We start from the raw sequence: 25,092 nt of genomic DNA on the forward strand, positions 1-25,092 counted from the left end.
CACAGCCCCAGCGTCTAGTATCGAAGCCTGCCATATTCTATATTGCTCAGGGTCTTTCCGGTTGGATCCTACTCTCTTCACAGGCTAAATGCCCCACGATGGTGCCTCAGGCTTTGGGATAGGAGGTTCGCCTCAAACAAGGGTCCTAGTTGTTGGTGTGGCCCCATTCAGCCAGCATAGTCATCGCGACTTTTGACTGAGTGTTCCTCTGATGTCTAACCTGCAGAGGAAGAGGACCAAACAGAAGGCAACAACATTCACTGCGCCTGTGTCTGGAAAAGGCCCTCCCCCCTCTTGACAACCGTACGCTGCATTGGGGCTGGATTTCTGGAATACTAGGTTGACCCTTGAATTTTTCGCCATCCGGAACGGTAATGATCCACTATACAACGCTTTGGTTGAATCTAACACCACGTCCTAGGGAATTGAATTTGCCTCTGCCATAACACCCAGACTTCTCAGAGAGGATAATAGTCCGAGTTCGAGGCTTGTCATCTGCTCACTTGTCTCTGACTTATAACAGGAAGCTGAAAGGACAAAAACAAAAGAACAGGAGGAGAATTGCCCTAATATTATGGATCATCTCCATCGCGAATGACAAAGTATTCCCGAAGAACATTCGTCTTACATTTTAGAGCCGTTTTCGGTACCACTGGATACCGATAAGTAGGTACTCACCACACAACATAACAGAAGCATCTGGTACTCTGTACTTTCGGGAAACGCTAAAGTTCATTAAAACCTATTACAGGAGTCCTCAAGCCTGCCGTCTCCAGTTCGCTTGACAGTAAAATCTACCAAGCTGGCAGCATCACCACACATTACCTTTCATCCGTCGTGCCAAGCTTCCAGCTACCACCTGCACTCCAAAAAATTGCAGAGACATCTAATACACCCAAGGAATCAACCGATACTTCACCCGCGCCTTGATGTCCTCATAAGCCTGCCCATACTAAAAACAAGTCAGCCAGTTCTACCACTCGCGCAAACTCAAACAAAACTGAAGGTACACTCACCCGACCGACCAGATAGTCATCCAACACCGGCACGCCCCTGACCGCGAAATCCCAGAAGAAGAACCCGAAGGTCGTCGCCGCCCACGGCCAGCCGCCCGTCACCATCGCATACCCCGCCCGCCAGACGGTATACCCCCCATAGTTGATATTGGTCGCCAGCGAGAACAAACCCCCGCCGTAGGGCTTGCCTTTGTTGGCGGGGTCTTTCTTGAAGGCGCGACGCTGGAACTCGGAGACCGCCTCTGTCAATATCCCGATGAGGTAGGCGCTGAAGCCAATGGTTACGGTGGGGTTCGCTAGGATGAAGTCCAGTAGCGTTTTGTTGGTGGAGGCTGGGGCTTGGGAGGTGCGCGACCAGATGGCGAGGAGGGTGTTAATTGTATTGAAAGCCGTGTTGAAGAAGGCGATCAGGGCGGCGGAGCCGACGGGGGTTTCCTGCTCGGAGACGAACAGCATGGCGGCGATCTGCTTGATGCTGCTGCCCAGGGAGAGGAAGCTGACGAGGTGGTAGTAGATGTGAAGGCTGCTGCTGGGAGTGGCCCAAACGTTGCCGGCCACGACGGGAGAGCCACCCAGCTTGGTTATGAGCTGGGAGGCCCAGCCCTGGCTGAACAAGCTGTACTGCCACCAGACGTCGGCGGCGCGGAGGCCGATGAAGACGGCTCGTCCTAGTGGGGAGCTGGATTTGGTGCGTGACACATTGTCGTGGAGAGGCTTGGGTGGATCTGACATTGTCGGGGCCGCTTTGAACAGATATCTTGGAGTCAAAATTCCGATGATCTCGTTCGAAGGTTGGTGTTCGGTTTATATGCTGGAGTGATGTGGGGGGTTTGCTTATTCATGCTCGGGGTTGACATCAACTCCGAAGATCGTGATGACTTCATGACTTTTCAGATGCAGTGGTATCTGCCCCACGTCCTTGAGCCGCAATAAGTTACAGCCAATGGTGCAGTAAAGGCGGCAAGTTTCTCGGGGCTGAATGTACGTCCGAAGCGTTGCGCTCTGTAATCGGTCCAGACACCCCTTGCATTATTCACCTGCTACATAAAGGTGCAAGGAATGTCTGGGCTTCCGGTCTCACATCCTTGAATTCTGAATACATGATCAACAACATGACCACCGCCATCCCTGTGATTCTCTGTGGCGCCAAGCGCGAAGTCGCAGCCCTTGTCCGCACACACATGCTCCCAGAGTATAATGGTCTGCAATCACCGCTCTGCCCCGACATATAGTCATATGATGAGACTAAACGACAGCAGTTGTCTACGCCGGCCACAACCTCCCCGCTGCAGAGCAGGAGGTCCCGCTCATTCTCGCAGGGAAGGCACCTCCAGCATCAGCTCTCCACACTCAGGTTGGCCCAAACGACTTCACCATCGCTCCACGCGCAGTCATCACCGGCGGGGGATACAGCGAGGAGAGGTTCAAGGCACTGTATCAAGCATGCGCCAACGCCAGCGGTGTGCTCTCTGTGCCGTTCTTCAGGACCGACAATCAACTCACGGATCAGTTGGCCGCGGCGGGGAAAGGTCCCGCTCACTCGTCGTCCGAGTATCCGGCCGCAGTCACTGCGCGGTTGAAAGCCAGGCTGCGTGAGGTGGGAGTGGCACCGGGGACTACGGGCAATCCGGAGAGCATAGCGGGCAAGACGTATTGGTTCTAGGAATAATGAGCAGCCTTTGTTCAATAAAAAACACATTTTAATCATCGACGACATCCTGTCAAGCATAGGCTACCGTGCCAGACTATTTTCTCAGCACATCAATGTGAAATAGCATTAATTTTTTAAAGTACATTTTCACCCACACCTCTCGGCCCAACTACTCCTTCTCCTGCAAAGTATACTTAGGAACCTCCTCCCCCTCCTTCCAGAAATACCTCGCCCCATGATGACTCTCCGGCAATCTCGTCTGCCCCCTGACCCCATAGAAGTTCTCCCGCATCGTGCCCCCTGGCACCTCATACTCGGTATGAAACAACCCTCTGCGCTGCAACTCCGGCACCAGATACTCAATAATATCATCAAACGTCTCCGGCACACTGGCATAGCTAAGATTAAACCCGTCAACATCGGCGACCTCGACCCAGCGCTCCAACTCATCCGCCACAGTCTTCGCATCCCCGATGATCTTCGTCCCATTGCCGCCCATGACCAGATACTCGGCAATGGTCGCCTTATTCCACTTCTTGCCCTCCCCACCCGGCACCGTCTTCGCCCAGTGGTTCACCATACTGCGTACAGCGGGGGCCTCGACGAACCGGAAATCCTCCTCATCCGAGTACTTGGCCAGATCATAACCCGACCAGCCCCCGAACAGCGCCAGTGCCCCCTCCTTGTCCCCGTACTTGCCATACTCGCGGAACTTCTCCCACGCCTTCTCGTCCGTCTCCGCCACGATGACCAACACCCCCGCCACAATCTTGACCGCATTCGCATCCCGCCCCAATTCCTTTGCTTGCTGACGCACACTATCCACCGACGGGCGCACCAGCTCGGGCGACTGGCCGTTCAAGAAGATCGCCTCCGCATGCTTGGCCGCGAAGCTCTTCCCGGCACTCGACGTGCCCGCCTGCAGGAGGAAGGGGGTGCGCTGGGGACTCGGCTCGCAGAGATGCGGGCCGGGGACGTCAAAATACTTGCCCTTGTGGTTGATCTGCCGCACCGCCGCGGGGTCAGCATACCCCGTGACCCCGTCGCCATGAGCATTCACGGCCCCGTCGCGCCACGACGCCTCCCACAGCTGATACACCACGTCGAGGTACTCGTGCGCGATGCGGTAGCGCTCGTCGTGCTCGATCTGCGTGTTCAGCCCGAAGTTCCGCGCCGCCGAGTCCAGGTACGAGGTCACGATGTTCCAGCCCACGCGGCCCTGGGCCAGGTGGTCGACCGTCGAGAAGCGGCGGGCCAGCGCGTACGGCGCGTCGTAGGTCGTCGAGGCGGTCACGCCGAAGCTGATGCTGTGCGTCGCGGCGGCCATGGCGGGGATGCTGTAGAGTGGGTCGTTGATGGGGAACTGCGCGCCGGCGGGGATGGTGGGCGTCAGGTTGGCGGGGCCCCGGTAGACGTCGTAGCCGCCGAGCACGTCGGCGAAGAAGATGGCGTGGAATTTGGCCGCTTCGAGCTTCTGGGCGAGTTGCACCCAGTTGGAGAGGGAGGTGTATTTGTGGCCTTGGTCCGGCGGGTAGCGGTGCAGGCCCGGATTGAGGTGGGAGGGGGATTGCATGGCGAAGGCGTTGAGGATGAGTTGTTTCTTGGGGGGAGTGGAGGAGCCCATTTTGGTGATTGGCGAGTAGAGGTGAGGTTTAGTGATTAACTGGATGATTTGAAGTCCTACCCTCGATTGTGGTCCTCCTGCGAATCAGAGTAGAGGTGAGGGATATGGGGCGTGGGAGGAAGGGAGAAAGTGTAGAGTCTTGCGTATGGTGGTGGTGTGTGCTTGGGTTATTTGTTATATGCGGCGGAATTGGAGAAAGATAAACATTCTTATCGGTCCTGACCACCAAATTACCCCTCATGACTCGCCCGAGAGCTTGTGTCGCAACATTCTTCCAATGGAGGGGTCCCGGAAGACGTGCGAGGCGGCCTCGATTGCGCCAGATGCGGTGCCGATGATGACACGGGTTGATTTACCTGCCATTTGTGATCTCTTGGCAGTGGGGGTTTACACGCATTATTGCAACAGCTGAATGTCAAGTAGTGCTTTCGAGTGACATGATGTTTATCCTAAGGGGAATTGTAGAATGCTCAATGAAAGGTATACAGCACGTCAACCCTAAGACAGTGCCAAGCCTGCCGGCTCCGTATTGAATCAGCCGGTGTATTCAAGTACTGTACCTGTATCATTTTAATGCCTATTCACAATCCAATCTATTGCAACTATTTACAACCTTCCCCTAGGACCCCGCTCAACCCTCCAAGTCCACCACGATCCTCTTCCCCGACACACTCCCCTGCCGCAGCGTATCCAGCGCCGCGTTGACCCCCTCCAAACCGCCGGCATGGCGCACCACCTCCGGCCCCAGCAGCGTGTTCGACGCCAGCAATTCCTCCAACCACGCGACCATCTTCTCCCCGACCCCGACCGACGAATGGAACAGCTTGATGGGCACGGTATGATACTTGATCCCCGCCCGTCGCTCCTTGGGCAATCCTGTCAACCCCAGCAGATGCGCATGCGAGCCATCCTCGCGCACGGTGGCATCCAACACCTCCTGCAGCAGCGTCGCCGTCTCCCGCCCCACGATGTCCACCGCATACCGCAGCCCACCCCCCGTTACGCCGCGGATGATCTCCACCGCGCGGGCGGGATCGTGTCGGTCGACCAGCACATCCGCCCCGAGGGCGTGCAGGCGCGCCCCATGGCGGGCGACGTCGGCGACGCAGAGAACCTTCAGGCCCGCTAGCTTCGCTAGTTGTAGGGTGATCATCCCCGTGGTTGTAGATGCTATCATAAATTAGTCATCTTCACTCAAAAAACCGGACAAGTTCATCCACCACCCCAAGAAACGCGGGAAAGGGACGCAGACTCACCCCCCCAAATAACCAGCCACTCGCCCCTCCGCAAGCGGTCCTGCACCGGTACCGCCGAGAAACACTCCTCCCGTACATCCGCCGGGATCTCCGCTGCGTCGACCGACTGCACGGCATCCACGAGATTCGGGCCGGGACACGCGGCGATCGTCGAGAAATCCAGGCCCAGAGACACGCCCAAGGCAAGGGTCGAGGCCACAAACGCCACCCCCAACGACGCGCTGACGTGCACGCCCGTCTGGTCGGGGATGCGGGCGGCGTTGAAGTGCGTGGCGACCGCGTACTGCTGGAAGGCGGCCTTGCGGATGTCCCGGTAGTCGGTGGAGGGGACGAGGACGCGGTCGCCGACGCGGATGCGCGGGTGGGCGGGGTCGCGCACGGCGACGACCACGCCGGCCAGGTCGCGGCCGTTGATCCAGGGGAGAGCGGGGATGCCGAAGTTATACGCTCTGCGTCGCTGTTAGTGGGTTGTGTGGAGGGGGCAGGGGCAGGGAAGAAAGACATACGGGCCCTTCCAGTCAATTGGGTTGAGGCCGATCGCTTGGATCTGCAGGTATGTCAGAGTCTAGGAGCCAAATGAAGCGTACAAGCACAGTCATACCTTGACTAGGATCTCCTCCTCACCCAGGATGGACGGGATGGCATGATCGGTCACGAGGGTATATTCTTGTCCGATGCCGTGGAGGAGCAGGGCGCTCTGAGTGGCTTGCGGCGCTGCCTGCGTTGGTGCTGGGGCTGGGGCTTCGATCGATTCGCTCTCGGGGTAGTAGCGCTGCTCAACCCGCACAGGGCTGTCGTACACGAGAGGGTACTTGTCGTCCAGCGAGGGAGGTACGGTGTAGGTCGCTATCGTGGTCATGATGCCGGATATGTGTGCTTGCGTGCGTGTATTCTGTACAACGAACGACAAGGTGATGGAATTTGCAGGAACTTTGCACCCCGCGCGATCCAGATATGTATGCGTTTGTCACCCGGCCGAGAAACTCACCCTCTGCAGGTTTATCTCTATCTCCCGGAACACACGGACCACAGGGTTGATCGATTGGCGATAATCGCCCAGCAAGAACCCAATTATCGCGCCTGGGGAAGGGCAGCATTGCGCGGGGCGGGGGTGGGATGGCGTGCTGAGCACGCAGCGATGGTATCATCCCGTCCAGGATGCGACCATGATCGTCGGTCGCATCCAAGGGATGATGACCCCAAAGACACAAGACACAAGACACAAGACACAAAAATCGGCAGCTTCCCATATTACAGTCATCGGAGCTAATCTCGCCAGTTCGTCACTCTGCCTCATCATGGCGGGACTGGGATCCGTGAGAGACAGTCGACAAAGCGGATGAGGGCAGAAAGCCCTAAGTTCGACCAGTTTTTGGGAGGGCGAGCGCAGCCACCAACCAGGTTACACCGCAGGCAAATGGCATGTATCCCGGTCCTGATGATGTGATTCGTGGCGGATGAGGGGATGGCACGCAACTGCGACCGCTGCTGACGACGTCGCCTTCCTGCTTTCAAGCGTTCGTTTCCTGAAACATCAGCTGGGGGTTATGGATCAGTTTGCCAGGGGACGACCTGCGCTGGATTTATCTTATATAGCACACACTGGTCGGACGGATCAGGTCAAGAGGTGTCCGACTATGTGATAGGTGGTAACCTCTACAGACACTGCCGGCATGACCTCCTCGGACGTGTCATTCCCACGCACCTCCCCGAGGCTGTGTGATTCCTCGCCTTGAGATAAGTCGTTATCAGCTGGGATAAACACACAACATGCGCACAGAATGACGTGCCTGCGTGTGATACTGATTTCCAAGCAGCCACGCCAAACAAACTGCTGCTTACACCTTAAACTGGGTATCTAAGCTTCCCATCCCGAGGGGATACTGAACCCCATCACCAAATCCAGCCACCGATCCATCATGACCCAAGCCGAACGACAGCCTCTGCTGGGCATCTCCAGCACACCCGTCTTCCCGGACGAGGTGCCCGACCCCGAATCCGCCGCCCGACCGGCCACCAACAGCCCCAAGACCCTCACCTGGACGAGCGCGTACATCCTCGTCATCTCCCGCGTCATCGGCAGCGGCATCTTCGCGACCCCGGGCTCGATCGTCAAATCTGCGGGGAGCGTGGGTCTGTCGTTGTTGATCTGGGGGGTGGGCACCGTGCTCGCCGCGTGTGGGCTGGCCGTGTCGCTGGAGTATGGGTGCATGCTGCCTCGCTCGGGCGGCGATAAGGTATTTTGCCTGGCATGGATCTTCTCGCATAGAGGGGAAACAGTCTGAGTAGTGACATAACATCCGCAGGTGTATCTGGAATATACCTACCCGCGGCCGCGCTTCCTGGCCTCGACCTTGATCGCCGTGCAGGCGGTGCTGCTGGGGTTCACGGCCAGCAACTGCATCGTCTTCGCCAAGTACACCTTCTTCGCGTTCAATGTCGAGCCGACTGAGCTGCAGCACAAGGTCCTGGCGCTGGGGTTGATTACGTTTGTCACGATCATGCACGGGTTCTTCCTGCGGACGGGCATCTGGGTGCAGAACGTGCTGGGATGGCTGAAGATCTTTCTGGTCGGGGCCATCTCGTTGACCGGCATCTGGGTGATTCTCGTGCGTCCGCCCAGCGAGACGGATGCCTCGGTTGGGGATGAGCGGGGAAGTGTGTTCAGCTCGTGGGATTCGCTGTGGGAGGACTCCAACTGGAGCTGGAATCTGCTGTCCACGTCTCTATTCAAGGTCATTTACTCGTACGCTGGGCTGAGTAACTTGAACAACGTCATGAACGAGGTGCGAGATCCCGTTCGCACCCTCAAGACGGTGTGTCCCGCGGCGCTCCTGACGGCGGGGGCGCTGTACTTTCTGGCGAATGTCTCTTACTTTCTGGTGGTCCCGATCGAGGAGATCAAGAACAGCGGAGAACTCGTGGCAGCGCTGCTGTTTGAGCGGCTGTTCGGGAATCAGATCGGGAGGACGTTGCTTCCTCTGGCCATTGCCATCTCGGCCGCTGGCAACGTCATGGTAGTCACTTTCGCGTTGGTATGTTCCCAGCCTCTATCGCCCCTCTCGGTGGGGTCAATGCTCATTGCTGTCAGGCCCGTGTCAACCAAGAGATTGCCCGCCAGGGGTTTCTGCCCTGGTCAAAGGTGCTTTCGTCCTCGCGACCGTTCGGAGCACCGCTAGGTGGATTGATCGTGCACTACATCCCCTCCGTCCTGGTGATTGCCCTGCCGCCCCAAGGCGACGTCTACAACTTTATCCTGGATGTCGAAGGCTATCCGGGCCAGTTCTTCAGTCTAGCTGTCACACTAGGGCTCCTGCTGCTTCGCTACAAGGAACCCGACCTCCCGCGTCCGTTTCAGGCATGGCTGCCCGCCGTGTGGCTGCGCGTGCTCATCTCCTTGGTCTTGTTGGCATCGCCCTTCTTCCCGCCAGAGGGCGGCAAGGGCGACGTGGGCTTCTTCTACGCGACGTATGCGATTGTTGGAACTGGCGTGTATGTTTCTGCCCCTATCCTCGCACCCTGCCCCGTTTGTCTCGGCATTTGCTAACTATTGTAGAATTGTGTTTGGAGTGCTATACTGGTACGTATGGACGGTTCTGCTTCCCCGGTGGGGTGGATATCATCTGGAGGAGGAAAAGGCCGAGGCGGAGGACGGAGCAATCCATACCAAACTAGTGCGCGTATACGAGTTCTAGATAGATTGATAATCAGACCACCGTTCGAGCGTCACAGCCCCAGAATCTCCAATAGTACTGTTCTGTTCAAACTTCTGGTAGAGATCCTCGGTGCAAGCGACGGAGCAGTCGGATGCATTCCTTGCAGCGGATTAGAAATCAGCATTCCCCGCGTTCTTTGTAATTGGCGCCCTCCAAGACATCCCTGTCTATAGCCCTCCGACATCACATGGATATGAACGAGTACAATGCTATGCTGTTTGCATCATCCGTGCGAGATGTGACGACCCATTATCGCCGGAGGGTAGGTTGGATTTATCAGCGTGGTATGACGTGCTCTGTCTGACAAATGCTGCGTGCGTGTGTGGTGAGCAGACCGCAACCATTGGGATGGTATATATAACCGTGGATAGCGGCGTAGAGCTGCTCTCCTCACATCCACCAGACACATTCACAGCCATCTATACCACACCTTAAATTACACCGAGAGAAAATGGCCGCAGCAGCAGTCCACCTCCCCACCGGGGACATCCCCTCCTTCCCCGCCTCTAACACCCTCCCCCCACAAACTAAATCCACGCCCCAGCCCCGGACCTCCCCCCACGACGTCCACACCGTCCTGAACTACATCAAAGAAGTCGAAGACGGCTCGCACCTGCGGCCCAACTACGCGGGCAAAGCCGACTCCTTCGAGCGGCCGTCCGAGTCCGTGCCGACGACCATCCACGACGTCAGCGGCCACGAAGCCGAGTACACGCTGGACGGCAACGGCTTCCAGTTCCACCCGCACGTCAGTGCGGAGAAAGATTTCCTGGATGACGAGCAGATCAAGCGGGTGTATTACCCGGAGGTGGATCGGTTGCTGAAGGAAGTGTATGTCTCCCTCCCATCCTCTTTCCCTTCGCCCCCTCCATTCCCCCTCCCCTCACCTTTTATATCTCCCCGCTCCGCCCGCCTCCCAGCCGCTAACTGATAATGACCACGGGGTGCAGGACCGGAGCAACCCGTACCTACATCTTCGACCACACGATCCGCCGCCCCGCGGCCAACGCCCAGGCGCAGCTCCGCACCCCGGTGCACCGCGTGCACATCGACCAGTCCTTCCCCGCGGCCGTCTCGCGCGTCTCGCACCACCTCCCCGACGACGCCGAGGAGCTCCTGAAAGGCCGCCACCAGATCATCAACGTGTGGCGGCCGCTGAAGACGGTGCGCCGCGACCCGCTGGCCGTGGCCGAGGCGCACACCGTCGACGACGCCGACCTCGTCCCCATCAAGCTGATCTACCCGGACCGCGAGGGCGAGACCTACGCCGTGCGCGCCAACCCCGCCACGAAATGGTACTACCGGCACGCGCAGACGCCCGAATGGGTCACGCTCATCAAGTGCTACGATAGCAAGACGGACGGGCGCGCGCGCCGCGTGCCGCACAGTGCGTTTGTGATCCCGGGGACCGAAAACGAGGAGGCGAGGGAGAGTATCGAGGTGCGGGTTTTGGTGTTTACGCCTGAGGATCGGGAGTAGACTTTTCATTCTTGATATAGTGCTGGGTTGGGGTTTCCGGGAAGGGCGGGGAGGAATGCTGCTCGCGGGACGGAGAGGCAAGGATGCAGCGGTAATTTGGCTACTTACGTACTACTTGCTATATAGTGTCTTGTTAATGGGCTTTTGTCTTCCCAGTCACACTCAACCCTGATTCTTAGAACTAACACGTTCCGGGGGAGAACCCCCGGACCCCCCTTTCTTTCAGCTTCCTGGCAAAGCTTATCTGTAGTAAGCATTGAACGGCACAAGATGTACTGTCGATATGGATATGACATACAGGGGAGACCGGCAGACTGGGTCTTGCTCAGTTTATGGGGTGATGTGATTAGGGCTAGTGGTCACTGGTTAGTCTGCTGTACTGCAGGGAGGACAGTTAGATTAGGATTGAGTGTTACTGGGAAGTTGAAAGAAAGGGGGGTCCGGGGGTTCTTCCCCGGGACGGTATATTCCCCCAGCACTTAGAATTGGAGTTGCTGAAAGGCTGAAAAGGAGGGGGCTGAGGGGGTGTTCATCATGGGAGGGACAGGGGACGGTTGACGGTTGACGTGATGGGTTAGCGCCTGGCGGGTTGGAATTCTTTTCCCGCTATCGCTCACGTGGGGCTTAGCTTATTTTCTTATCCAGCGATATAGATTAAAGATGACATCGAGGCTAAGGATTACATCTGCAGGCTAAAATGCCGTGCGAGCACGTAATTCCCACCCCATCCTGCAACATGCAGCATGGCAACTTTCTCGACCGAGACACATTCCTGGGGGAGTAGGGTCTAGATCACGTCCTATCTGCACAATGCAAGGCGTGTCGAATGCAGTATATAACAATTTGGGGTCATCCCTTGTTTTTTCCGGCTCGACCTCAACCTCGACCTCTCTTCGTTCCAGATACCTTCACTGGTATACTCGGTGCTAGAACCCCTTCGTTCTAACGAATCCACACAGCACACCGGGCAAAATGTCCGAAAAGTCCCCCCCAACCTCAACAGCCCCCTCCCCTTCCAGCCCGCCGCCCTACCCCTCTCCCTCCGACCCCTCCCCCTCCCATCCCCCAGCAAAGCCCAAATGGTACCGCAGCACCACCTACAACGCGCTCATCCTCGGGCTCTGCAACTTCCTCGCCCCGGGGCTCTGGACCGCGATGAACTCCCTCGGGGGCGGCGGCAGCGAATCGCCGTACCTCGTCGACGCGGCCAACGCGCTCACCTTCTGCCTGATGGTGGTCTCGTGCCTCTTCGGCAGCGCGATCGTGCGGCTCATCGGCGTAAAATACACGCTCATGCTGGGGACGGTCGGCTACGCGCCCTACGCGGCGGGGCTGTACACGAACAACCGGTTCCACAGCTCGTGGCTGCTGCTCCTGGGCGCGGCGCTCTGCGGCCTCAGCGCGGGCATCTTCTGGCTCGCGGAGAGCAGCATCGCGCTCGCGTACCCGGAGCCCGCGCGGCAGGGCTTCTTTCTGGGCCTGTGGCTCTCCTTCCGCGTCGGGGGCCAGATCCTCGGCGGCGCCATCAACCTCGGCCTGAACGTCGACCGCAACACCGCCGGCAGCGTCAGCTACGCCGTCTTCCTGGTCTTCGTGGCCCTGCAGGCCTGCGGCCCCATCGCGGGGATGCTGCTCACGCCGCCGGAGAAGGTCCAGCGCCGCGACGGCGTGCGCGTGCAGCTGCGGCTGTCGGAGGACGGGGTGCGCGCGGAGCTGAAGCATACCGTCCGCCTCCTCGGCACGAAGAACGTGCTCCTCGTCCTCCCGCTAATCGCCCAGGCCATCTACACCGAGGCCGTCATGTTCACCTACCTCGATCTCTGGTTCAGCGTGCGCGCCCGCGCGCTGGCCAGTTTCCTGTCCGGGTGCTTGGCCCTCCTGGCGGGGAATGGGCTCGGGTATGTGCTTGATCACTCCCGCGGGAGCCTGAAGGGGAAGGCGAGGGGGGTCTTTGCGGTCGTCATGACCCTGCAGGGCGGCGTGTGGGTGTGGGCCACTGTGATTACCTCGATTTACCGGGAAAAGGACCAGGCGGCGCTCGACTGGGCGGATCCCGGGTTTGCGAGGGGCTGGGTGCTCTATCTCTTCTGGGTGGCCATGTTTCAGGTCAATTATATGTTCTTGTGAGTGGGCCTTCCTCTGAGGAGAAAGGGTAAGGGCGGTGGTTGCTGACGCTGTGCGCAGGTACTTCGTGGTGGGCAACTTGGCCCGCAACAAGGGCGAGGTGGTGCGGTTGTCGGCCCTCCTGCGCGGGACTGAGTCGGCCGTGCAGGCGGTTTCGGTGAGTTTCTTCCGGTATTACCTGTGCAGTGGATGTGCTGACTGGTTACGACGGTAGTACGGGCTGAGCAGCGTCGGGGTCATGGCCTCGGTCGGCGGCACGTATCTCAACTTCGGGCTGTGGGCCATCTCCGTGTTCCCCGCGTGGTTGGTGGTCAGGCAGATTGGCACGACGCTGGGGGATCGGAAGAGGGAGAGGGAGGAGGAGGCTGCGTTTGACGAGTAGAGGGTTATTCGCACATACGGCTGGGTATACTATATAATTTAAGGGTAGAGAGTGACATAGACAAAACCTCATGCTTTTGTGCTGTGAACGTGCACATGCTAATTCAGCACATTTCATCAATGGACAGACACCCCTATCCTAATTCCTGCAATAGACGTTTCCCGGGGGAGAACCCCCGGACCCCCCTTTCTTTCAGATTCCCAGTAACACTCGATCTTGAATCCTATAGCGTATCCTAACCTGCTTGATGCCTACTGAAGACCTTTACTGGGAAGCTGAAAGAAAGGGGGGTCCGGGGGTTCTCCCCCGGGACGGTAAACTCCCCCCAGTGCTTAGGATTGAGGGTGTTGGAATTTGAAAAGAAGGGGGTAATGCGACAGCTGTAAACACCAATGCTTAATGCTACTAGGCCCGTAAATGCAAGACAGACAGAGTATAGACAAGAAAACTATAGACAAGAAGAAGACTGCGAAATGCACACGCTACAGATTGAACAAGCCGCCCTGGCGCTTCCCCCCCGGATACACCACCAAGGCAGACAGAAACAACCCCACCGTGATCCCTAGCGCGGTCTGCACCATACTCACGCCCAGACTCAACAGCGACTCGACCATCGAGTTCGACGAGGTGTTGGCCGTCCCCTCCTTGACGGCCTTGGCGTACTGCAACCCGGCCACGATCGACCCGCTCGACGCCAGCCCGGACGAAACCAGCGTCCACATGCCCGGCACGATCACCGCCGCCGCGTGGCCGTGCCACACCCGACTGTACAGATTGGCCAGCAGCCCGATCGTGAACGAGCCGATGATGCTGGCCATCTGGCTGCTCAGGTACGTCGTAGCAAAATAGTTGGCCACGTACCCGGACACGCCCAGCGTGCACATGAACGGCAGCTGGCGCAGGCGGGCCTGGCTGACGATGCCGGCGAAGGCGATGTAGATGGTCACAAACACGAAATGCTGGATGTACGTGTTGCCGTAGATCAGCTGGCTCTCCGCCGAGCACGAGGTCTGCTCGCTCGCCTGGTCGTCCATCAGCCCGTAGATCGTCAGCCCCACCGTCACCCCGTACCCCAGGAACAGCGAGTAGATGATCGTGTACACCAGCCGGATCGACCCCGCCGTGATCTGGTGCGACTGCAGCTCCAGACTGCTGCACAGCACCGAGTACCCCGGCAGGATCAGCGCGATCGCCGACTGCGTCATCGCCGGGAAGCAGAACAGGTACTCCCCGTTGTGGCGGATGCTGCCGAAGGCGCGCGCCAGGAACGAGACCAGCATCGCGATCGACACCTCCATCACGTTCGAGTACAGCGCCGACCGCGGCGCCAGGATGTACTGCATGAACCCCATCAGCAGGCCCAGCACGAAGATGATGGGCATGTCGATGGGCCGCGCGCCGAACGCCCACGGCCCGACCGCCACACTGATCAGCCCGGCAATCAGCACCATCATCCAGGGGGTGCGCCACTTGCTCTGCCGCGTGAGGATGTCGTCCAGCACGGGCAGGGCCTCCTCGGCCGACAGCTTCCCGTGCAGCACGTTCTTGTAGCAGTTGTGCACCTCGCCCAGGCGGCCCAGATTGCAGCCCTGGATGATGCGCACGAGCTTGACCTCCGCCGTGCGGGTCAGCGGGTCGTCGAACGAGATGATCATGCAGCCGGGGATGTACAAAAACTGGCCGTGGACGCGCAGCGCGAAGGCGGACATCTGCATGTACTCCTCGAGGCGGTGGGTCGGGGCGCCGCACTTCATCATGACGCGACACAGCTGCATCAGGTAGCGCTGGCGCGTGAGCAGCGAGCCGATCTTCTCCGCGAGCCGCGCCTCGCGCGCCTTGCGCCGCTCCTTGGCGCTGCGCGGGTCCCTGTCCGCGTCCGCGTACCATTTCTTCTTGCGCCGCTTGCGCACCTCGCTCGGCAGCGGGCCCAGCGCGTCATCCTCGGACTGCGTCGTCCCCGTCTCCGTCCCGACCAATGTCGTCCCACCGGTTGTGGTCGTCGTGTTCGTCGTCGTCCTCTCCGGATCATGGCCCATCTGATGCCCCAGCAGGTGCCAGAGCACGCCGCCCGCCAGGTTGGCTTCTTTCTCGGCGGCCTCCTCCTCGGCCGTCCGCGGCGGCAGGCCGGCCTGCAGCTCGCGCGCCAGCCCCAACCGGTTGACCAACATGGCGGCGTCCGCGCCCAGCAGCGACTGCAGCTGGCTGCCGTACGAGTCGTCCGCGACACCTTCCCCGGGCGCCAGCATGTCCCGCATCTCGATGTCCTCCTGGTATCCGTAGTCCTCCGGGTGCCAGGCCGAGTCTAGCCCGTCGCCGCCGTCCGGGTCCCGGCCCAGCTTCTCGGCCAGATGCGAGGTGCCGTCTTTGATCGCTTTGAAGAGCACCCCCCATTGGTGCGAGCCGCCTCCATTTTGGGGAGTGTCGTGGCCGGTCAACGGCCGTTCGTCGACGCCATGGTCGGTGTGGTTATCGGCGGGGTGGGAGTCCGGCGTGGAGCTCGTCTTGGAGTGGATCGGGTCGAGGGTCTCGGTTGAACTGGACATGGTGGTGGTGGTGGTGGTGGTGGTGGTCGTCGTGGTGGTGGTGGTGGTGGTGGTCGTCGTGGTGGTGGTGGTGTGTCGGCATAATCAGGATGCGGTGTTAGGCGAGGTTCCTGCGTCGGAGAAAGAGCGGTCAGTCGGAGGATTGTTTTGGGGGGAGGAAGGAATAGGGTGTGTTTGAGTGGTGGGTTGGGCAGATGAGGCATACTCACATGCTGTACGTTGTCTTCCAACCAAGCAGCAGGTTCAAAATCACCCCGTGTAGGAGAAAAAGAGGGGATGGAAGGAAAAGAAAGAGAAAGAAACCCAAAAGAAGGGAACGTGGAGAAAAAAAGACCGGCCGGGGAAGGACAAGTGAAGTCACTAACACCACACGATCGACCCACCGGCGGTTCGTAGCGATGAGGGGATACTATGGGCTAGCAAAGATGCAAATCGACAGATCACGACGGTGAGGCCGCGGTGTGTCCCTCGAGGAGCATTATTTTGGGACGGACAAAAATAGAGCGAGAGAGATCACGGTCACGGCGCAGAGGCCAGGCACTTGCCAGAAGGAAAAAAAAAGAAAAGGAGAAAAAGTTCAGTTCCGGGGGAAAAAGATGGGATGGAACCACGGGGCAACTGGCAGCCATCATCCCATGATTCATTTTAATGCAAACCCCCCTCGGCCAGCCATTATTGGAAGACCAGGTGAAACAACGGCGGATGCGCCCCCACTGCAAAGCTTCGCTTCGCTTGGCACGGGGTTGCAGACGGTAAAGGGGGGATGGCTGACGGGATGGCGGTATGGCTTGTGAGCTATCTATAGATCTTACTGGATTCGGGGCTAGAGGTGGAAGATGTGCTCTTCGAGAAGCAATAGCGAGACGGGTTATAGACGGGGAATGCAGAGTAGGGCAAAAGCTTAGAGAGAGAAAGAGAGAGAGCCTGAGAGCAGGCAAGTCTTTCCGAGGAAGGGTCATGTGACTTGATTCCCGTGATGCAAAACCGTTGTCTGACTGGTGGGTGCAGTGGAGCTCTGAGGCCAGTCTGGCCAATAGCGGTGGAACACACTATCCCTGCTAGCCGATGTGTCAGCCGCGCGTCCTTCACTGGAATTGAATGTGCGTGCATAAAATCATTCATATGAAAACTAGTAGGATTGAGTGATACTGGGGAGCTGAAAGAAAGGGGGGTCCGGGGGTTCTCCCCCGGGATCGCTCTTTGTCAAGAAGGCTAAGTGAGACCCAAAGCAGGTTCATCCAGATTTATCTGCCTACCCAAGTGTATGAGTATATACTAATGGACGAGATCCATCATCGCTAAAACCGGGTTTCACCCCGTGTTTCCACCTTCATGCCAGCAAATATATGTATCTTCCGACACACTACCCAACCAACCTCATTCAGATCTTAGCCTCCCCAACCTTCCCTTGAAAATACTTTTCGAAGAAATCCGCCAACTGGTTATACCTATCCTGAAGTCAGCACTCTTTCACAACAAGCAGAGTTAAAAAAAAGCTTAAGGATAGAACACATACCCCCGCTTATACTCGGCCAGACTCTCCTCGCCCTCCAGGTTGGCGCGGGCCCCCATCCAGCCATGCCACATGGTCCGGTAGGTCTCCACGTGCCCGCCCAGCCCGTTCTCGGCGATCGTCTTCGCATACGCCTCCACCACCTCGGCGGGCTCGTCCTTGGACGCCAGCACGATGTGCGGGATTGTCAGCCGCTGCGCGTCCGCTGCTTCCATGCGTCTGCACTTGTCAACGTGGGGGCTTGCATTGAACGGTGGGGGAAGGAACCTTACCCGGGATGCACCTGACCCGACGCGATGAAAGGCGTGTCCGGTCCGGAGGCGAGAACGGCCACCTGTATCCATTACCACCATTATCACTGTTTTGTTCTCATGCATGAGGGGTGTCCAACTAACCTTCCCACCCCAGCACAGCCCCGTGACAGCCCACGCCTGCACGCTCGGGAACCGCTCCCGGTAGACCGGTACAGCAGCCGCCAGCACTTGGACCGCGTCCGGGCACGAGGCGCGGGTCGAGATGAACTTGGTCAACGCTTCCTGCTTCTCCGGAGTGTCGGGCGGCAGCCAGGAGGGGTCGGCCTTGTCCCCGTGGAAGAAATCCGGGACGAGGACGACGGCGTCCAGCCGGGCGGCGAGGAGGTCGGCGCCCTGCAGGGTTTGGCTGGAGAGGCCGAAGATGTCGTAGATGTCGATCAGACCGTAAGCGGCATCGTGAGAACCGGTGATATCTGTGGTTGTTAGTGGTGGTGTCTACAATGCTAAAGGTGGGTGGTGCAGACAGGTGTTGAGGCCGGCGACACCTGCGTAGGTGCCTTTGGGGGTGTAGCCCTCGGCGACGACGGGGGGGATGGTGCGGCAGGCTTCGCAGGTCATGGTTGTGCGGTCGGAGGGGAATGTAGTACAATACTTTGTGGGGTAGGAGAAAGGCAGCCCCCGCAGGAGGAATCGTTGCGGCTATAAATCGTTCCTCGTGCTGTGGACGCTATGCTCTTATTGTTAGCCTGGACCGGGCACTGCAGAAAGCCAGCCTTAACTCCGACCGGGTGGATGGTGGGTGTGATTGGTGCGAGCACAGAGTAAACCCACTTGGTGGCCGGAAACGGGCCGGAACCGGGCATCGATCTGCCAAAGCTGGGAGTATAAAGATGAAAGAGAGAAATTGTCGCCCATCGTAGAGAGATGGCCCCATCTCATCGCAATCATGGGTTCTCCCTCAATGGAAGGCCCGGAAAAGCCACCGATGTCCACCACCGAAGATCTTCAAAATGACGTGGAGAAGAATCGAAGCGATGCGTCACCCGACGCCCCGTACAGCATCCTCTCCGAACGAAAGAAAGTCTGTCTGATGATCACCGCTTCGTTCGCGGGCCTGATTTCTCCCCTGTCGAGCACAGTCTACTTCCCAGCCCTAACCTCTCTGGCCGACGCCATGCACGTCTCCGCCACGCGCATCAACCTCACCGTCATGATGTACCTCGTACGCTCTCCCCGCCCACCACATCCGTTATCACTGCAGTGGTCACTGACCATAGCCCCCTCGATCAGGTCTTCCAAGGAATCGCCCCCTCCTTCATCGGCTCCTTCTCCGACACCCACGGCCGCCGCCCCGCATACCTCATCAGCTTCGTGATCTACCTCGGGGCGAACATCGGCCTAGCCCTGCAAACCAACTACGCCGCCCTGATGGTCCTGCGCTGCCTGCAGGCGTGCGGCAGCAGCGGCACCATCGCGCTCGGCAGCGCCGTCGTGGCCGACGTTTCCACGCGAGCCGAGCGGGGCAAATACATCGGCTACGCCAGCATGGGGCTGACCCTGGGGCCAGCCCTGGGCCCCGTAATCGGGGGACTGATCGACCATTTCTGCGGCTGGCGCTGGATCTTCTGGTTTCTGACCATCCTCTCCGGCGTGTTCCTGGCAGCCATCGCCCTTTTCCTGCCCGAAACCTGCCGCGCAGTCGTCGGCAACGGCTCGATCCCGGCGGCGCGATGGAACCGACCCATCTTCAGCGCCCTGGCACCCAAACCCACACCCACCACAACGACAACCACAACCGCCCCACAAAGACCCAAACGCCTCAACCCCCTCCGCTCCGCCCGCCTCGTCCTCGACAAAGAAAACGCCCTCATCCTCATCTACGGCGCCCTGCTATACGCCGGCATGGCCGCCGTGCTGACCACGCTCACCACCACCCTCGCAACGCACTACCACTTCAACACCATCCAAATCGGCCTCTGCTACCTACCGATGGGGCTGGGTAGCCTCACCTCGCGGTACACGGTGGGGTTCTTGCTAGACCGGACTTTCCGACGGCACGCCCATGCGCAGGGCCTCAGCATCATCAAGAACCAACAGCAGGAGATCGGCGCCTTCAACATCGAGCGCGCGCGGCTGGTCGTCACGATCCCGCTGGCCTACGCCGCGGCGCTCGTGTTCGTCGCCTACGGCTGGGTGATGCAGTCCCGCGTCTCGTTGGCGGGGCCCGTGGTCACCCTGTTCGTCGGCAGCCATCTGCTGACGGGGGCGTTTACGTCCCTGAGTACCCTCATGGTCGATCTGAATCGGGGCAGTCCCGCCACGGCGGTGGCGGCTAATAATCTGGTCCGGTGTTTGCTGGGCGCCGGCGCGACGGCGGCGGCCGCGCCGGTGATTGAGGCGATTGGAATCGGGTGGATGGCGGTTGTCATGGCCGCGGTGTGGGTGGTGGCGAGTCCGTGTCTGTGGGCAGTGTATTTCTGGGGGTTTAAGTGGAGGAAGAGGATAAAGGGGACGGAGGGAGAGAGAGATTAATGAGTGAAAGGTGTATAGGATTGTGCCGTTGTGGTTTTGGGATGTGGGTGGATGGAGTAATGTTTTTGAATCACTACCTAATGCAGGAGGGAGAGATCTTAGGGGAGGGAGTAATGGGGTGACAAGTGTATATTGTCGTGGTCGCATTTGATGGAGTAATGTCTTCTAATTTTCATCTAAGGGACTAGGTATGCCTATTTCGGCGCTACGTGCTCATGGTAGTATCGCTGCGCGGCATCCATGATGGCCTTGACTCGCGCCGCGGGCACCTTTTCTTGGCGGTCGTACGAGTAGAGCCCGTTCACTTCTTGTTCGATATCACATCTGATTGTCTGTTAGCTCAATTCAGCAGACGCGACGCTTTGCCTGGACCAGGAACAGCAAAGACTAACAGCTGGGTATAGACCATCCCACACGTGTGGCCCCCCTTGACGACCACCATCACCAACCGTTCCAGACGAGCCAGGAAGTCCTCGGGGTCACTCGCCGTCGTGTAGCCCCAGTCTCTCTCCCCTGCGGTGGTGCCCTGGGCAGGAGTGATGTTCACTCCGCCAAACTCGGAACAAATGACCGGAGCGCCAGGTGTATGCTTGGCGCCTGCATCGCCGTCCACAGCCGGCACAAACATGTCATGATCAGCCTTAGGGCCCAGGATTCCCTGCAGGTCTGCACAGGTGGCTGCTAGCTCGGTAGAATCGGTATAATCGTGGTAGGTAGTGAGATCGGTGAGGACGTGCTCCCAGCCGCAGTTGTCGTTGATGGGACGAGTAGGATCGAGGGTTCTGCCATGTCAGTCAATGTTCTAGATCAACCATGCAACCACTCACTTAGTCATATAGTACACTGAACGGATATGGTTCCGTTGCTGAACATTGTCCTTCAATGAAGGATACCCCCAGCTCTCATTGAACGGCGTCCAGGCCACGATCGACGGGTGATTGATGTCCCTCTGCACCGCCTCCGTCCACTCACGATTGAAGCGCGCGACGTACTCATCACTGAACTCGTACGCATTGGCAATCTCGCCCCACACCAGGAACCCCAGCCGGTCGGCCCAGTACAGAAACACCGGATCCTCGACCTTCTGGTGCTTCCGACACCCGGTGAACCCCATCTTCATCGCCAGCTCGATGTCCGTCTGCAGCGCCTCCTGCGACGGCGGCGTCAACCCCGTGTCAGGCCAGTAGCCCTGATCCAGCACCAGCACCTGAAAACTCGGCTTGCCGTTGATGCGGAACGTCCCGTCGCCGGTTCTCCAGTCAATGCGCCGCATTCCCGCCGTCGTTGCCACCTCATCCACCACCTCCCCGTCTGCATCGAATAGGCGGATGGTCACATCATAGAGGACCGGATGCTCCGGCGCCCATAGCGCGACTCCATCGCGCCAACACCCCTCCACCTCCCACGGCCCCTTCTTCCCTTCGAGCACCTCCAGATCCTTCATGCGCATATCCACATCCAAACTCACCCGATCCAAATCCCCCAACGCAGCCCGCACAGAACCAACCCTCACCCCGCCCAGCCCCGTCTCCACCTCCACCTCCACTCCCTGTCCAGCTCTCCGCCCCACCACCGCGACTCTCGCCTGCAACCTCCCACCGTCAATATCATCCCCTCGCAGCACGGTACCCTCACTAGGCCCCCCAATTCTTAAACAGGGAACAGCCTCGACCCAAACATCCAGCCAAATGCCACTCGTCGGGGTGTAGAAGATCCCTTCCGGCACCGCACCCCAATACTGCTTGCCGCGCAGCTGCGTCAGGTCCGTCGGCGAGTCGCGCACGCGGATCGTCACTCTGTTCGGTTCCTTCTCCTCAGTGGTAACTGCATCCGAGATATCCAGATCAAACGGAACATGGCCCCCGCGATGGCCACCCACATAAACCCCCCCAACCCAGACGGAACACTCGTAGTCCACCGCCCCGAAGCGGAGGAGGAGCCGGTCGCCTCTTTCCAGCTGCGCGGGCGTGCGGATGTCGCGGATGAGCCGCTCGTACCACAGGATCTCGTGGGTGTCCTGTGCGTTGACGCCCGAGGCGGGTGTTTGGAAGGCGTAGGGCACCGTGATGGTCGTGGTTGGTGGGGACGGGGGCAGGCCGGTTTGGGCCCAGTGCTGCGTCTGGCCTTCGTCGCCATCGTCGAAGCGGAAGGTCCAGCACCCGTTGAGGGTGTGCCAGGTTGGGGTTGGGCGGGTGAAGTCGGGGCGAGGGTAGGGCATTTCTTTTCTGTCTAGGTTGGGATGTGGAGAGGTGTTGTTGTTGTTGTTGTTGTTGTTGTTGTTGTTGTTGGTGGTGGTGCTGTTGTGGTGGTTGTGATAGTGGTGAGTGGGCGAGTTTGTTTTGGTGTAGGTGAGTGGTGAATAGGAAGTGAAGGAAGTTGTGTTAGTTCTGCGGGGTGAGGAAAGCAAGCAAGCGGTCCGTTCACTGATCGTCAATCAACCCCGCGGCTATGACGTGGTCGGACAACCCTCAGCTGTTTCACTTGGACTGTCAATATATCCTAAGTGATAGTGAGGTAGCATCGTCTGCAACACTTGCAGTCATCACATGCAGCTAGAATAAGGTGACCTACAGCTTAGGGCACGCCGAGATTGGACCCGCGCTGCACAATGGCCTTATCTTCCGATGCAGAAGGCGGGGTAGAGTAATCCGACGACGATGATAGGGCTACACCGAAGCATTCACTCCGCGGGGAAACCATCTCGCGTCCATGGTAAGGGTCTGTTCGCCCGGTGATTCGACCGTCGTGACTGGGGTCCAGATTAAGTCTCGCAGATTTAGCCGGTCATTCGTCGGTCTGGACTCGTATTCCACCCATGGAGGGGCGCTATATACACCTGCTCTCCGCGCGACGATTCCCACCAACTTGTGGTCTACAGCCATGCATGCCGACATGGAGTTACTCACTGCGACGAATGTCTCCCGCGTGGGGATCGGGCTGTTGGCGTATATCGTCCTGCGGACCATCTACCGCCTGTACTGGCATCCTCTAAGTCAGGTGCCAGGCCCCAAGCTAGCAGCCATCAGCAGCTTATACGAGTTCTACTACAACTGCATCCAACACGGCCAATACCACTTCCAACTCATCAAAATGCACAAACAGTATGGTACGACACCTCCGCCCTCCCCGCCCCCCTCTGCAACACTGAATCTAACTCCCTAACCCAACCCCCCCCAGGCCCCATCGTCCGTGTGGGCCCCAATGAAGTGCACATCATCGACCCGACCTTCTACGAAGAGATCTACAGCGGCAGCACGCGACGCCGCAACAAGACGCCGCAATACGGCCCGCAGTTTGGGATGCCGGACTCGCTGTTCTCGACCATCGACCACGCGCACCACCACGCGCGCCGCGCGACCATCAGCCACTTCTTCTCGAAGCGGTCCATCCAGTCGCTGTCGCCGATCACCGAGCGCTGCGTGCTGAAGCTCATGCAGCGGCTGCAGGAGTTCTACGAGGCCGACAGAATCGTGCGGCTGGACGACGCCTTCGCCGCCATGACCTCCGACGTGATCACCTACTATTCCTACGGCGAGAGCCAGGGTTTCCTGGAGGACGCGACCTTCCGCAGCGAGATCCGCACCCTGGTCAACGAGCTGGCCGCGACCAGCCACCTCAACCGCTTCATCCCGGTCATGTCCATGCTGCTGCGCCGCATCCCGCCGCGCTGGCTTGCCGCCCTGCAGCCGAGTCGCGCCGCCACTTACGACTACCTGGCCAGTATCTACGCCCTGTCCGCGCAGTCCGCGACCCCGGAAGCGGCAGCAGAAACCGACCGCAAACCCACGAAGCACGCGACCATCTTCGCGCAGCTGTCGGACCCCAGCATCCCCGCCAGCGAGCGCACCCGCGCCCGCTTCCAGGACGAGGCGGTCCAGTTCCTCCTGGCGGGCACGGAGACGACCTCGAGTATCTTGACCTACGCCGCGTACATCCTCGGCAACAGGAAAGACTACGTGGAGAGATTACGGGCAGAGTTGCGGACGGTACTGCCCACGCCGACGAGTACGGCGAGTTGGACCGAGTTGGAGAAGCTGCCTTTTCTGGTCTGCCCCTTCCCTCCCTCCCCCCTCCCCCTGTCTTCAGCGGAAACACTGCACCTAGCATTGTCTACCAACCGTTCCCAAACGATACTGACGAAACTCGGTGAACAGACAGCCATCATCACCGAGTCCCTCCGGCTAGCGCCGCCCATCATCCGGCTACCCCGCGTCGCGCCGACGGAAACACTCGTGTATAACGGGTACAAGCTGCAGCCTGGTGTATGTCCCCAAGCCCCAACCCCCCCTCCGTTTGCCCTCGACTATCTCCCTGGAAGGACAAAGAGTATTGAAATTGACAACATGAAGACCGTCTTAGGCGCCTCGGCGTGGTTCATCCACCGGGACCCCACCCTCTTCCCGGACGGCGACACCTTCGATCCCGAGCGGTGGCTGCAGGGCGAGAAGAGCGAGCATCTCAAGCGGTATATGGTGGCGTTCTCAAAGGGGAGTCGCGGGTGTGTCGGGATCAAGTCAGTTCCTTTTCCCCCTCCCTCCCAAATCTCGCTCTGCTGTTGGTGGGAGGCGTGCTTTGTGCGGAAGGGATCGGCTAACGTTGGCCGCTGGGCTAGTCTCGCGTACAACGAGCTGTACCTGGCGCTGGCGTACTTTGTGCGCCGGTTCGAGTTCGAGCTTTTCGATACCACGCCCGAGGATATGGAGATGGTGGCCGAGACGGTGCTGCAGGTGACGCGCCGGGGGTTTCCGACCGTCTATGCGAGGATCACCGGGGTGGTGGGGGATTAAGCGGCGTTGTTGGGGTGGGGTGGACAGTGAAGTATGGGGAGATTCGTGATACTGGGAAGCTGAAAGAAAGGGGGGTCCGGGGGTTCTCCCCCGGGACGGTACATTCCCCCAGCATTCAAGACTGAGGTTATTGGGAAATTGAAAGAAAGGGGGGTCCGGGGGTTCTCCCCCGGGAATTGTTCTTTATAGATATTCCTAGGTTGTCTAGTCCTAAG

General features: G+C 59.0%; 11 protein-coding genes across 11 annotated transcripts; 5 read left to right on the forward strand and 6 right to left on the reverse strand.

Annotated features, from left to right (window-relative positions):
• Positions 1-411: 411 nt before the first annotated feature.
• Positions 412-1,980, reverse strand: BO72DRAFT_13324 (uncharacterized protein). The gene is made up of 2 exons (XM_040939115.1): positions 1,017-1,980; positions 412-952 (listed from the first exon to the last, which is right to left on the reverse strand). Exons 1-2 carry the CDS (start codon positions 1,746-1,748, stop codon positions 887-889), a joined length of 798 nt encoding a protein of 265 aa, XP_040804182.1. The 5' UTR covers positions 1,749-1,980; the 3' UTR covers positions 412-886.
• Positions 1,981-2,128: 148 nt separating this feature from the next.
• BO72DRAFT_456431 (uncharacterized protein) lies at positions 2,129-2,679 on the forward strand (the record flags this gene model as incomplete). The annotated part of the gene is made up of 2 exons (XM_040946274.1): positions 2,129-2,216; positions 2,276-2,679. The coding sequence occupies 2 exons, from the start codon at positions 2,129-2,131 to the stop codon at positions 2,677-2,679; spliced, it is 492 nt and encodes a 163-aa protein (XP_040804183.1).
• Positions 2,680-2,836: 157 nt separating this feature from the next.
• BO72DRAFT_503055 (LLM class flavin-dependent oxidoreductase) lies at positions 2,837-4,413 on the reverse strand (the record flags this gene model as incomplete). The annotated part of the gene is made up of 1 exon (XM_040949092.1): positions 2,837-4,413. Exon 1 carries the CDS (start codon positions 4,289-4,291, stop codon positions 2,837-2,839), a length of 1,455 nt encoding a protein of 484 aa, XP_040804184.1. The 5' UTR covers positions 4,292-4,413.
• Positions 4,414-4,928: 515 nt separating this feature from the next.
• On the reverse strand, positions 4,929-6,406 carry BO72DRAFT_398572 (zinc-binding alcohol dehydrogenase family protein; the record flags this gene model as incomplete). Its single annotated transcript, XM_040942095.1, has 4 exons — positions 4,929-5,461; positions 5,548-5,996; positions 6,054-6,094; positions 6,149-6,406. Coding segments are annotated over 4 exons (1,281 nt in total), but the record flags the coding sequence as incomplete, so codon positions are not given.
• Positions 6,407-7,466: 1,060 nt separating this feature from the next.
• Positions 7,467-10,742, forward strand: BO72DRAFT_475521 (putative methionine permease; the record flags this gene model as incomplete). The annotated part of the gene is made up of 6 exons (XM_040947329.1): positions 7,467-7,784; positions 7,854-8,582; positions 8,639-9,039; positions 9,104-9,159; positions 9,902-10,094; positions 10,214-10,742. The coding sequence occupies 6 exons, from the start codon at positions 7,467-7,469 to the stop codon at positions 10,740-10,742; spliced, it is 2,226 nt and encodes a 741-aa protein (XP_040804186.1).
• Positions 10,743-11,714: 972 nt separating this feature from the next.
• BO72DRAFT_493518 (DUF895 domain membrane protein) lies at positions 11,715-13,248 on the forward strand (the record flags this gene model as incomplete). The annotated part of the gene is made up of 3 exons (XM_040948381.1): positions 11,715-12,859; positions 12,927-13,023; positions 13,081-13,248. 3 exons carry the CDS (start codon positions 11,715-11,717, stop codon positions 13,246-13,248), a joined length of 1,410 nt encoding a protein of 469 aa, XP_040804187.1.
• Positions 13,249-13,567: 319 nt separating this feature from the next.
• On the reverse strand, positions 13,568-16,060 carry BO72DRAFT_13351 (threonine/serine exporter family protein). The gene is made up of 2 exons (XM_040939118.1): positions 16,001-16,060; positions 13,568-15,901 (listed from the first exon to the last, which is right to left on the reverse strand). The coding sequence occupies exon 2, from the start codon at positions 15,789-15,791 to the stop codon at positions 13,731-13,733; it is 2,061 nt and encodes a 686-aa protein (XP_040804188.1). The 5' UTR covers positions 15,792-15,901; positions 16,001-16,060; the 3' UTR covers positions 13,568-13,730.
• A 977-nt stretch (positions 16,061-17,037) lies between these two features.
• On the reverse strand, positions 17,038-18,229 carry BO72DRAFT_423497 (uncharacterized protein). Its single transcript, XM_040942842.1, has 5 exons — positions 18,083-18,229; positions 17,700-18,031; positions 17,577-17,638; positions 17,308-17,523; positions 17,038-17,239 (listed from the first exon to the last, which is right to left on the reverse strand). Exons 1-5 carry the CDS (start codon positions 18,174-18,176, stop codon positions 17,173-17,175), a joined length of 771 nt encoding a protein of 256 aa, XP_040804189.1. The 5' UTR covers positions 18,177-18,229; the 3' UTR covers positions 17,038-17,172.
• Positions 18,230-18,263: 34 nt separating this feature from the next.
• Positions 18,264-20,140, forward strand: BO72DRAFT_503064 (MFS general substrate transporter). The gene is made up of 2 exons (XM_040949093.1): positions 18,264-18,780; positions 18,849-20,140. Exons 1-2 carry the CDS (start codon positions 18,505-18,507, stop codon positions 20,088-20,090), a joined length of 1,518 nt encoding a protein of 505 aa, XP_040804190.1. The 5' UTR covers positions 18,264-18,504; the 3' UTR covers positions 20,091-20,140.
• Positions 20,141-20,262: 122 nt separating this feature from the next.
• BO72DRAFT_423500 (glycoside hydrolase family 2 protein) lies at positions 20,263-22,433 on the reverse strand. The gene is made up of 3 exons (XM_040942843.1): positions 20,918-22,433; positions 20,483-20,872; positions 20,263-20,414 (listed from the first exon to the last, which is right to left on the reverse strand). The coding sequence occupies exons 1-3, from the start codon at positions 22,306-22,308 to the stop codon at positions 20,285-20,287; spliced, it is 1,911 nt and encodes a 636-aa protein (XP_040804191.1). The 5' UTR covers positions 22,309-22,433; the 3' UTR covers positions 20,263-20,284.
• Positions 22,434-22,977: 544 nt separating this feature from the next.
• Positions 22,978-24,889, forward strand: BO72DRAFT_445569 (cytochrome P450). The gene is made up of 5 exons (XM_040944083.1): positions 22,978-23,196; positions 23,268-24,136; positions 24,245-24,352; positions 24,440-24,603; positions 24,703-24,889. Exons 1-5 carry the CDS (start codon positions 22,983-22,985, stop codon positions 24,875-24,877), a joined length of 1,530 nt encoding a protein of 509 aa, XP_040804192.1. The 5' UTR covers positions 22,978-22,982; the 3' UTR covers positions 24,878-24,889.
• Positions 24,890-25,092: the final 203 nt, after the last annotated feature.

This window comes from Aspergillus fijiensis, assembly GCF_003184825.1.
Source record: "Aspergillus fijiensis CBS 313.89 unplaced genomic scaffold BO72scaffold_10, whole genome shotgun sequence".
In the NCBI taxonomy this organism is placed as follows: domain Eukaryota; kingdom Fungi; phylum Ascomycota; class Eurotiomycetes; order Eurotiales; family Aspergillaceae; genus Aspergillus; species Aspergillus fijiensis.